Here is a 12803-nt window from a genome sequence, read left to right as displayed (position 1 = left end):
ATAGTGTGCTGGGTACTTCCAGAATACATAAACAAGAGAGGATTCAGCTCTCCAAGACTTTTCAGGGACATACCAATCAAGGTCATGCTGATTTACACTCTTGCTTCATTGTTCTTACCTTAGTCATGAAACTTTAACTCTGGATGAGTCTATATTTTCGCTATGCCTGAGTGCCAGTTGAGAAATTACACATATGTGCAATGGAATAAATATTTACTGCTTGTTTGGTATCATTAAGGGAGATGTGAGCCTTTGAAGAACTGAGATATTTTGTTTTAAAACTCGATTTGATTCATGTTTAATTTCCCTTTCTGGCTCCCTGTAGACCTCAATGTCTTCTTGTAATAGGGCTCAGTCCTCAGGCTCGGACCAACTGTCCTTTTCTTTCCCTGCATGAAAAAGTTTAGCAGCATCCCTGGGTGGTAGGACATTACATGTCTTTTTGTACTTTTCTGTATTTGATTTTATTTTCTGCAACATGTACATATTATTGATATAATCAACAAAAAAATATTAAAGTTAGGGAATTCCATGGCAGTCCAGTGGTTAGGACTCTGTGTGTCCACTACAGAGGGCACGAGTTTGATCCTGGATCAGGGAACCAAGGTCCCACATGCGCAGTCAAAAGAGAGAAACTTAAAGCTATTTTATTGTAAAACTAAACAAAACTTGATTATTTCCTGTTCAGTTTCTTTAGGTCTCAGTTGGAGGCAAACTAGTTCAGCTTAAATATTAATCTGAGTAAAGCTTATTCTTCCTTCTTCTCCAGGATGCATTTTATTACTTCAGTCAGCGTTAACTGTGGCCACCCAGTCTGCTAAGTTGGAAATCCTGAATACATACTGAACCACCACATCTAAACACTCCCTAGTTCTGTCAGTTGTCTCTCTAAATACCTCTCAAATATGCCCCTTTTTTTTCACTACACTTATTGCTGCCCCAGTTTAGGCCCTTATCATCTCTCACCTCTGTTACTGTGAGGCCCTTTTAGTTGGTCTCTCCACTTCCAGTTGCATTTCCTCTTGTGTATCTGTGTGTTCAGTTGCTCAGTCGTGTCCGACTCTTTGCAACCCCATGTATTGTGGCCTGCCAGGCTCCTCTGTCCAAGGGATTCTCCAGGCAAGAATACTGGAGTGGGTTGCCATTTCCTTCTCCAGGGGATCTTCTGGACCCAGGGATCCAACCCATGTTTCCTGCATTTGCAGGCAGGTTTTTTACCACTGAGCCACTTGGGAAGCCTCATACAGTCTATCAGGACTCTTTCCTACTTAAAGTCTTTCACTGGCTCCCCGCTGTCTATGGGAGTCTGAGTTCGAATGTCTCAATATGGTCTACACATTTCTTAAGTTCCGACACCAGCTTTATCTCTTGCCTCTTCTTGGTAAGTACCCTACACTTGAACTATACTCAGCTACTTTCCTGTCTCCTTGCTCTCATCTTGTTAGCTTTTGACCCTCTTTTCCTTGGAATGTCCCTTCTCCCTTGCTTGCCAACTAAACTCCTCTTTCTTCCTACTGATTCAGAAAGCTAGAGTCAAGCAGACTTTCTCTATTCAACCTTCCTTCTCCTAAAGTAGCAGACTGTGATCATTCTTTCATCTGCTCCCACTGCATCCAGAAGATAATAACATCAACAATAATGATAAACTTCAGTGTAGACAAGTATAAAAAAAAATAATATTTATTGAGTACTTCTATAATCCAGTGTCAGTGCCTGGGGCTTTATAGGCATTAACTCATTTTGGTGACTCTGTAAGGGAGGCACTTTTATTACCTCTTTTTATTATAATACATATTTGTCTTATTGTCTTGAAATGGCTTAGTTATGATCAATTTCCCCAATATATACTTGTTTTTATTCATCTTTATATCCCTAGCAACTAATAGAAGTTCTGTATATGTGGTTTTTGGAACGTGATGAAGCCAACATTCACATTTAACCAAGGGTTGACCCCAAGGAGTGAGTGATATGAGATTTTCAGGCCAGTGGTGGGAGAGTTTGGGCAGAGGCTTTCAGGGTCCCTCTAGTCATATTGGGCTTCCTTGGTGGCTCAGATGGTAAAGAATCCGCCTGCAATGAGGGAGACCTGGGTTTGATCCCTGGTCTAGGAAGATCCGCTGGAGACGGCAACGGCTACCCCCTCCAGTGTTCTGGCTTGGAGAAGAGCCTGGCAGGCTGCAGTCCATGGGGTCACAAAGAGTCAGACACGACTGAGTGACTTTCACTTCACTTCACTTCAGTCATATTAAATGACCTTCCCCCTTGGATTAAACGGCATCCTCCCACTCGCTTAAGAAAACCACCTGGGAGTCACCTTGTTTACTACTTTTCTTCACACCTGCACTTCAGGAAAATAACTTGAGATCCTTTAATTTCTATTTCTATAGCAACCAACACAATCCAGGTCACCATCATGTATCCCATGGACTTGTCCAATAGCTCCTTATCATTCTCTGATTTTCCCTGTCCCATTTCTACACTTTGCAAGTCATTCTCTCCAAAACATCTTGATTTAAAAAATAAGACAAGGACTTCCCTGGTGGTCCAGTGGTTAAGAATTCACCTGCCAATGAATGGGACACAGGTTAGATCCCTGGTCAGGGAAAATCCCATGTGCTGTGGGGCAACTAAGCCCACTTGTTGCAACTACTGAAGCCCATGCTCCAGTGCCTATGCTCTGCAACAAGAGAAGCCATCTTGGGACGTTCCTGGTGGTCCAGTGGCTAAAGAGTCCATGTTCCCAACACAGGGGGCCTGGGTTCAATCCCTGTCAGGGAACTAGATCCCACATGCCTCAACTAAGAGTTCGAATGTCAACACTAAGACCCAGGGCAGCCAAATAAATAAATACTCTTTTTTTTAAAAAAAAAAAGAGAATCCATCACAATGAGAAGCCTGGACATCATAACTAGAGAGTAAGTCCCTGCTCACCACAACTAGAGAAAGTCTGAAGCAATGAAGACCCGGCACAGCCAAAAATAAAATAATAAATGAAATTATTAAAAACAAGACATAATGCCCCAAAATAAAAACAACATGATTAGGCTTCGGCTTCCCTGGTGGCTCAGAGGGTAAAGCGTCTGCCTACAATGCGGGAGACGCGGGTGCGATCCCTGAGTCAGGAAGATCCCCTGGAGAAGGCAATGGCAACCCACTCCGGTATTCTTGCCTGGAAAATCCTATGGACTGAGAAGCCTGGTAGGCTATAGTCCATGGGGTCGCAAAGAGTTGGACATGACTGAGCGACTTCACTTTCACTTTCTTGACAACCTCAGTCTCATACCCTTCACACAGTGCTTCAAGCCTCCTGGTCTTTGGTTCCTCAAATAAGCCAAAGTTACTCAGCATCTGCATTCCACACCATATCCTCTGTCTAGCATGGTTTTCTTCCCCTACTTGGCATAGCTGGCTCCTTCTCATTTAAGTCTCAGTTCAGATCATCTCCTCATAAAGTCCTTTAGTGACTCTTCTGTTTTGTTTTTCTTTTTTTGGCCACACTGCTCAGATTGTGGGATTTTAGTTCTCTGACCAGGGATTGAACCCATGTCCCCAGCAGTGAGAGCTTGCAGTTCTAACCACTGGACCACAAACAAACTCCCTGTTTTATTTTCTTCTTAGCATTTATCTTTGCCTGCAATTATCATATTTACTTTTATAAAAAAATTTATATTTTGCTCTAGACACGTAAGTGCTGGGTTTCTGTTATATTCACTACTGTATCCCTAGTACCGACAACAAAATGCAGTATTTTTTGAATGAATAAATGAAACAGAGGAAGAAAACGAGTCAAACAAGTGTGTATATAGTGGCGAGCTGAGTCTCAAAGAAAGGAGTCGCTGTGTTCCTACTGCTCTTAAACTGATAGAAGGGGAGAGGTGAAGGACAAACGCTATTGGGATCTATCAGATTCTACTGTCATCCAGTTGAGACAATTAGCAACTGCAACAGTAGAAGTGAAACCGTTTGGGAATTGTTTTAGCGGCTCCAAAGAGCTGCTTGGATCGGGAAATGCCAACTTACTCATTTTTGCCTAAAAAAATTCCATGGGCAGAGGAGCCTGGCAGAATCTAGTCCATGCAGTTGCAAAGAGTCGGATGTGATGGAGCACATACACAGCAAAGAGCTCTGGTACCACAGTCCTTTAGGTCTTAGCAAGAATTCTGCTTGAGGAAAAATGATAGATAAGAAGAGACTTAGAGAGGTGCAGGACAAAAGCCATTGGGATCTATCAGATCCTACTGTCATCCAGCTGACAATTAGCACTGGGCAGGGTGTGTGTCTCGTGCCACCACTGTCTCACTGTTTGGAGGCATAGCTTGTGCTTCTGCTGCATGGTTTTGTTGCTAAGTAAATCGGCTTCTCTTGAGTAATCATTAACTTAAAGGGGGTCTCTCATATTTTTTCTACTTACTACTTTTAACTACTTTCTAGTTAATTCCTACTGGGATTAACTGTTTAATCCCCTATTTTGTCCTTTCATTCTGTTCCTATCAGAAGACGTAAACTGGGTGGGTCTGCCAACAACTGGGAGTCATGAATTGATTGAATGCTGAGGCCACGTTCTGCTTTGGGGTGAACAACGCTGGCTGTTCTGCCATAAGGGTGGTGTCATCTGCATATCTGAGGTGATTGATATTTCTCCTGGCAATCTTGATTCCAGCTTGTGCTTCTTCCAGTCCAGCATTTCTCATGATGTACTCTGCATATAAGTTAAATACGCAGGGTGACAATATACAGCCTTGACGAACTCCTTTTCCTATTTAGAACCAGTCTGTTGTTCCATGTCCAGTTCTAACTGTTGCTTCCTGACCTGCATACAGATTTCTCAAGAGCCAGGTCAGGTGGTCTGGTATTCCCATCTCTTGAAGAATTGTCCACAGTTTATTGTGATCCACACAGTCAAAGGCTTTGACATAGTCAATAAAGCGGAAATAGATGCTTTTCTGGAACTCTCTTGCTTTTTCCATGATCCAGTGAATGTTGGCAATTTGATCTCTGGTTCCTCTGCCTTTTCTAAAACTAGCTTGAACATCAGGAAGTTCACGGTTCACATATTGCTGAAGCCTGGCTTGGAGAATTCTGAGCGTTACTTTACTAGTGTGTGAGATGAGTGCAAATGTGCGGTAGTTTGAGCATTCTTTGGCATTGCCTTTCTTTGGGATTGGAATGAAAAATGACCTTTTCCAGTCCTGTGGCCACTGCTGAGTTTTCCAAATTTGCTGGCATATTGAGTGCAGCACTATCACAGCATCATCTTTCAGGATTTGGAAATCCAGGAACTGGAATTCCATCACCTCCACTAGCTTTGTTTGTAGTGATGCTTTCTAAGGCCCACTTGACTTCACATTCCAGGATGTCTGGCTCTAGGTCAGTGATCACACTATCGTGATTATCTGGGTCGTGAAGATCTTTTTTGTACAGTTCTTCTGTGAATTCTTGCCATCTCTTCTTAATATCTTCTGCTTCTGTTAGGTCCGTACCATTTCTGTCCTTTATCGAGCCCAGCTTTGCATGAAATGTTCCTTTGGTATCTCTGATTTTCTTGAAGAGATCCCTAGTCTTTCCCATTCTGTTGTTTTCCTCTATTTCTTTGCATTGATCGCTGAAGAAGGCTTTCTTATCTCTTCTTGCTATTCTTTGGAACTCTGCATTCAGACATTTATATCTTTCCTTTTCGCCTTTGCTTTTCACTTCTCTTCTTTTCACAGCTATTTGTAAGGCCTCCCCAGACAGCCATTTTGCTTTTTTGCATTTCTTTTCCATGGGGATGGTCTTGATCCCTGTCTCCTGTACAATGTCACGAACCTCATTCCATAGTTCATCAGGCACTCTATCTATCAGATCTAGGCCCTTAAATCTATTTCTCACTTCCACTGTATAATCATAAGGGAATTGATTTAGGTCATACCTGAATGGTCTAGTGGTTTTCCCCACTTTCTTCAATTTAAGTCTGAATTTGGCAATAAGGAGTTCATGATCTGAGCCACAGTCAGCTCCTGGTCTTGTTTTTGCTGACTGTATAGAGCTTCTCCATCTTTGGCTGCAAAGAATATAATCAATCTGGTTTCGGTGTTGACCATCTGGTGATGTCCATGTGTAGAGTCTTCTCTTGTGTTGTTGGAAGAGGGTATTTGTTATGACCAGTGCATTTTCTTGGCAAAACTCTATTAGTCTTTGCCCTGCTTCATTCCGTATTCCAAGGCCAAATCTGCCTGTTACTCCAGGTGTTTCTTGACTTCCTACTTTTGCATTGCAGTCCCCTATAATGAAAAGGACATCTTTTTTGGGTGTTAGTTCTAAAAGGTCTTGTAGGTCTTCATAGAACCATTCAACTTCAGCTTCTTCAGCGTTACTGGTTGGGGCATAGACTTGGATTACTGTGATATTGAATGGTTTGCCTTGGAGACGAACAGAGATCATTCTGTTGTTTTTGAGATTGCATCCAAGTACTGCATTTCAGACTCTTTTGTTGACCATGATGGCCACTCCATTTCTTCTGAGGGATTCCTGCCCACAGTAGTAGATATAATGGTCATCTGAGTTAAATTCACCCATTCCAGTCCATTTCAGTTCGCTGATTCCTAGAATGTCGACATTCACTCTTGCCGTCTCTTGTTTGACCACTTCCAATTTGCCTTGATTCATGGACCTGACCTTCCAGGTTCCTATGCAGTATTGCTCTTTACAGCATCGGACCTTGGTTCTATCACCAGTCACATCCACAGCTGGGTATTGTTTTTGCTTTGGCTCCATCCCTTCACTCTTTCTGAAGTTATTTCTCCACTGATCTCCAGTAGCATATTGGGCACCTACTGACCTGGGGAGTTCCTCTTTCAGTATCCTATCATTTTGCCTTTTCATACTGTTCACGGGGTTCTCAAGGCAAGAATACTGAAGTGGTTTGCCACTGCCTTCTCAATTCTGAAAGAGATGGGAATACCAGAACACCTGATCTGCCTCTTGAGAAATTTGTATGCAGGTCAGGAAGCAACAGTTAGAACAGGACATGGAACAACAGACTGGTTCCAAATAGGAAAAGGAGTTCATCAAGGCTGTATATTGTCACCCTGTTTATTTAACTTATATGCAGAGTACATCATGAGAAACGCTGGACTGGAAAAAGCACAAGCTGGAATCAAGATTGCCAGGAGAAATATCAATAACCTCAGATATGCAGATGACACCACCCTTATGGCAGAAAGTGAAGAGGAACTCAAAAGCCTCGTGATGAAAGTGAAATTGGAGAGTGAAAAAGTTGGCTTAAAGCTCAACATTCAGAAAACGAAGATCATGGCATCCGGTCCCATCACTTCATGGGAAATAGATGGGGAAACAGTGGAAACAGTGTCAGACTTTATTTTTCTGGGCTCCAAAATCACTACAGATGGTGACTGCAGCCATGAAATTAAAAGACGCTTATTCCTTGGAAGGAAAGTTATGACCAACCTAGATAGCATATTCAAAAGCAGAGACATTACTTTGCCAACAAAGGTCCATCTAGTCAAGACTATGGTTTTTCCTGTGGTCATGTATGGATGTGAGAGTTGGACTGTGAAGAAGGCTGAGAGCCGAAGAATTGATGCTTTTGAACTGTGGTGTTGGAGAAGACTCTTGAGAGTCCCTTGGACTGCAAGGAGATCCAACCAGTCCATTCTGAAGGAGATCAGTCCTGGGATTTCTTTGGAAGGAATGATGCTAAAGCTGAAACTCCAGTACTTTGGCCACCTCATGCGAAGAGTTGACTCATTGGAAAAGACTGATGCTGGGAGGGATTGGGGGCAGGAGGAGAAGGGGATGACAGAGGATGAGATGGCTGGATGGCATCACTGACTTGATGGATGTGAGTCTGAGTGAACTCCAGGAGTTGGTGATGGACAGGGAGGCCTGGCGTGCTGCGATTCATGGGGTCGCAAAGAGTTGGACACGACTGAGCGACTGATCTGATCTGATCTCCAGTGGATCACATTCTGTCAGATCTCTCCACCATGTCCTGCCCATCTTGGGTTGCCCCAGGGGCATGGCTTAGTTTCATTGAGTTAGACAAGGCTGTGGTCCTAGTGTGATTAGATTGACTAGTTTTCTGTGAGTATGGTTTCAGTGTATCTGCCCTCTGATGCCCTCTTGCAACACCTACCGTCTTACTTGGGTTTCTCTTACCTTGGGCGTGGGGTATATCTTCACGGCTGCTCCAGCAAAGCGCAGCCGCTGCTCCTTACCTTGGAGGAGGGGTATCTCCTCACCGCCGCCCATTCTGACCTTCCACGTGGGATAGCTCCTCTAGGCCCTCCTGCGCCGGCGCAGCCACGGCTCCTTGGGCGTGGGGTTGGTCCTCCCAGCCGCCGCCCCCGGCCTCGGGCTTGGGGGCGTGGGGTTGGTCCTCCCGGCCACCGCCCCTGGCCTCGGGCTTCGGGGCCTGGGGTAGCTCCTCCCCGCCGCCCCTGACCTCGGACGCGGGGTAGCTCCTCTCGGCCGCCCCCCCACCCCCCCGCCCCCGACCTCGGACGTGGGGTGGCTCCTCTTGGCCGCCGCCCTTCGGGCATGGGGTCCTCCCGGCTTCTGCCCCTGACCTCCGACGTGGGGTAGCTCTTCTCGGGCGCGCTTAGTTCGCCGGTCGCAGCCGCCTGCAACCTAACCTATGTCCCAAACCTCTCTGCACCATTTTTTAATTGTGAAATTCCCTTTTAAATTTCTTAATTGCCTCGTTATTTCATTTATCTTACCGTATCCTTATCCAGTTCCCGGAAGACACAGTTAAGAACTGTTTAACTGTTTAAAAAGTATTAAGGCATCCCATGACAAACGCTTCGGGCTAGTGCGGGCGGTGGGGGTGGTGGTGTCGGTTCAAACTGCAATGGTCCACAGTTCTACAGGCGGATTCCTCGAGTCTCTATGAGAGGCAACCAAAAGGAGATCAGCCCTGGGATTTCTTTGGAAGGAATGATGCTAAAGCTGAAACTCCAGTACTTTGGGCCCCTCATGCGAAGAGTTGACTCATTGGAAAAGTCTCTGATGCTGGGAGGGATTGGGTGCAGGAGGAGAAGGGGACGACAGAGGATGAGATGGCTGGATGGCATCACTGACTCGATGGACGTGAGTCTGAGTGAACTCCGGGAGTTGGTGATGGACAGGGAGGCCTGGCGTGCTGCGATTCATGGGGTCGCAAAGAGTCGGACACGACTGAGCGACTGAACTGAAACTCGCCAGTCCCGCGCTATCAGGCAAAAGCTGCCTTTTCAGACGGGTCCCAAATTGGCTCGGTCCCATTTCTGCAGCACATTCGATCAATGGGGCAGAAATGGAAAGCAAGCTGCTGTCGTGAGAGTCACAACCTGCTTTCGAGAAGCTAACCAAGTCAACTGGCCAAGGTTAGCCGGGAGCTCTAGCCCTGGGCACCTTGCGCGCCCGGGAAGGGGCGGGGCGGCCGTGGGCGGTGGGCGGAGCCTGGAGCGGGATTACCAATGAAATCCTCAGCCGGCGCTGGCCGTGCGCGTGACGCTGCGTAGCGGGCTCAGAGGCTGGAGGCGGGGGAGAGGTCGGGAGCTTTATCTTCGTCTGCGGTTGGGCTGGCTGTGTTGCCGGCCTGGGGCATCAGAAGAGCTAGCGGCACGGAGCCGACCAGCCTGCCATCGGGTCTGGGACAGCTTCTCGGCTTTGCCTTCCGTGGTGAGGTTCCCCGGCCACCGGCCCATGCTTCCCTGTCCCCCTCCTCCCTTCCCGCCTGGGTCCGCCCACCTCTGCCTAAGAGGAAGGGGAGAGACGTGTCTGCTGCAACTCCGGCCCCGCGGGCCTGGCCTTGCCCCGGGGCTGCGGGGGAGGGAGAGGCTCCGTGGGTTCTGGTCATTTTGGGGGTTGGGGCGGGCGGGAAAGTTACCTGGGGGCGCAGGGGTGTCTGGCAACCTTTTAAATCTTAGAGGTTTGTTTGGTGTCCACCCTCAAATTCTGTGGCCTTTATCAAGCCAGTGGTAAAGAAAGTTACGAATTAGAAAACATTCTATTCCTGAAAAAGCGATACCACGAACTCAATCGGATTCAGCTTCAAATTGACTTGGGGGAAGAAAGTGTGGTAAATCTGGGTGCCAAAGAGTTTAATGTAGCTCATATTTTATTTTGCAGTATTAGGATGTAATTTTCTGACATTCTTAAATGTTAATAGGCGTGCAGTTTAAGTGATATGTATATTCAGGAATTATTTGTAAGCGAGAAACAACGATACATTCTATATTCCACGTTTGTATATGGGTTAAGTGTATTGGTCACTTAATATTAAAGTGGATGCTTAGCTGTTTAAGCTACTATTTTTTCAGAGTCTGTTGAGTAGAATTCAACTTGAAGCATTTTCCCCCCCATTGTTTTAACTTGGACAGTATCGATGTATGGCTTATTAGGGAAGTTGTAGATTGTCTAGGCATGAGGACGGATTTTGCAAGGAACTTTAATGCGTAATTATTTTAAAATGCTCGTGTGTCGCTGCATCACCTGCTGAGAGCTCGCCAGGATTTCACATTCTTAGGATAAAGATCAAAACACTACTGCCATGCTCATTTCCAGTTCAGTTTGAGCCGGTGTTCTCCTGGCTCTCTGGGCTCAAGCCATACCAGCTTGATTTTTGTTTTTAGAAAGTTTCTCTTTATTATCTCCTAGTCTTTAGGGGTTTACTCTACCTCTAATTCTCTAATTTCCTCCAGTATCAGCCCAAATATCTCGGGAAACTCACCCTGTCCTGGTTAAAACCTCCCAGCATTCTGTTTTCCTTTGCTTCAGTTCATTATCAGTTGTAATGAGCTGCATTAGTTACTTCAACGCTTGTTTCCTCTACTAGCATTTCATGAAGGCTGGATTGGTCCATCTTATTTAGGTCTTAATTCTCAAGACTTAGCACCTTGCACAATGAAAAAGTTGGAGGACAGAGGAGAGGACTTTTGAATGAAAAATATTCTCTAGAGAAGGTTATCTGTTTCCTTGGAAAAGGAAAAGGTTTTTAACAAAGGCTCAAAGTTCAGAGCGGAGAAGGCAATGGCACCCCACTCGAGTACTTCTGCCTGGAAAATCACATGGATGGACGAGCCTGGTGGGCTGCAGTCCACGGGGTCGCTGAGGGTTGGACACTACTTAAGCGACTTCACTTTCACTTTTCACTTTTCACTTTCATGCATTGGAGAAGGAAATGGCAACCCACTCCAGTGTTCTTGCCTGGAGAATCCCAGGGACAGGGGAGCCTGGTGAGCTGCCGTCTATGGGGTCACACAGAGTCGGACACGACTGAAGCGACTCAGCAGCAGCAGCAGCAAGTTCAGAGTGAAGTCGCTCAGTCCTGTTGGACTCTTTGCGACCCCATGGACTATAGCCCACCAGGCTCCTCTGTCCATGGGATTTTCCAGGCAAGAATACCAGAGTGGGTTGCCATTTCCTTCTCAGGGATCGTCCTGATCTAAGGATGGAACTCGGGTCTCCAGCACTGCAGACAGACTTTACCATCTGAGCCACCAGGGAAGCCCCTTAACAAAGAGTAGTTAGAGAAATTTATTTTTGGAACTTACCACAGGGTAAGTGCTTATACTGATCCTATAGATCAGAATGAGAATTTGTGTTCTTTAGTTTTGCTGATTGACTTAATGACCTAGTTCTTTGATATGTAAATACAGAGTTGTACTGGGGCCAGCCTTTAGGAGGAAGGAAGAGCAAGTTTCTGTTTTGAATTGCTACATTGATCTGTAAAGTGTTTCTCTTTACCACTACTCAATCTGGGAGTGTTGTAGCAAAGCCTTTACCTAGAGTAGGTGTTCCGTGTTTTATAGATTTACAGGTTCTTTTGAAAGCTTAATTAATAAGAACACTGCAGACGGGCTAACCGAGAACACTTGAATACTTCTTTCTGGCACAGTACGTTTCAGCGGTTCAGTCCAATTGTTTCTGTTTTGCTTGTGTAAGACAAGTTAGATACTACCACACTGAACATACCAAAACCATTGAATTGATTGGATTCTTAAGGAATAATTGTTCAGTGTGTTATGTTTTTAAAATAGCTATTTAGTCAGCTTTATGTCACTTTGGGTGTAAATGTTTCTGTTGCCACTTACTGGCATGTGACTTTGAGTTGAGTAGTATTTCCGAATCATTTGCATCTTTTAAACAGAAATGCTAAGTGAGGTATGACCTGACGCTGCCACCCAGCCCTGTAAACGTTACTGGCATGGTAAACAGGAGTGCCTGGTTCCTTTCTTGCTGGACCTCTGGTGAGTCTAGTCTTATGATCATGATTTTTACTTCCTCAAAACTCATTTTGCAACCCAATTCAATGTATTTTTGTCCTTCCTGAAACCAACTGCAAGTAAATCGTACCTATTAATGTCCCCAGATTGTGAAATAGCCTATGTCCCACCCTCTTTTTGTTTGTTTGTTTCTCCTCTCTTTTTAAGGTCTTATGTAAATTTTCCATGGTATTGACCGTAGGTTACCTCTTGAATCCTCTAACTTGATTTGGAACATTCCTTGCTCCTGGTTTTCCTCTCATCTTTCCTGGGCCTTTGTTTTATACAGTTCTTTAATTGCCTTGTAGTATTGGGAAAATCATAAATCACTGTTAAAGTGGGATAATAGTGGGACTTCCCTGGTGGTCCAGTGGTTAGGACCTTTTCCCTGCCTGTGGCCCAGGTTCAACCCCTGGTTAGGGGGCTAAGATCCCGCAAGCTGTGTAGCTCGCCAAAAAAAAAAAAAAAAAAAATCCTGCTGCATAGGTTGTTGTGAGGCTTAAATTAGCCAAAGTTATGGCAAAAGTTAGCTTTATTATTTTCTAAGTAATCTCT

The 12803-nt window shown here is 45.1% G+C and overlaps 1 protein-coding gene across 16 annotated transcripts in view; it reads left to right on the top strand.

Moving 5' to 3' along the window:
- Nucleotides 1-9510: 9510 nt before the first annotated feature.
- SOAT1 (sterol O-acyltransferase 1) overlaps nucleotides 9511-12803 on the top strand; it is a 61131-nt gene continuing 57838 nt past the window's right edge. For 8 of the 16 annotated variants that reach the window (XM_086343598.1, XM_086343588.1, XM_086343593.1 and 5 more), the window contains exons 1-2: nucleotides 9511-9663; nucleotides 12134-12233. Coding sequence is in view for 1 of the 16 variants with exons in the window: in XM_086343588.1 (XP_086199714.1) it covers nucleotides 12191-12233 (43 nt within the window). In the remaining 15 variants the exon portion in view is untranslated. The remainder of the gene's footprint in view (nucleotides 9664-12133; nucleotides 12234-12803) is intronic. The other 8 variants (XM_086343599.1, XM_086343589.1, XM_086343602.1 and 5 more) reach the window with 1 other exon arrangement.

Source organism: Bos grunniens, chromosome 16, assembly GCF_055505025.1.
Source record: "Bos grunniens cultivar Pamir isolate PY7600 chromosome 16, Bosgru_T2T1.0, whole genome shotgun sequence".
In the NCBI taxonomy this organism is placed as follows: Eukaryota; Metazoa; Chordata; class Mammalia; order Artiodactyla; family Bovidae; genus Bos; species Bos grunniens.
Note: the sequence above shows the minus strand (reverse complement) of the source record. Positions and strands in the feature narration are given on the sequence as shown.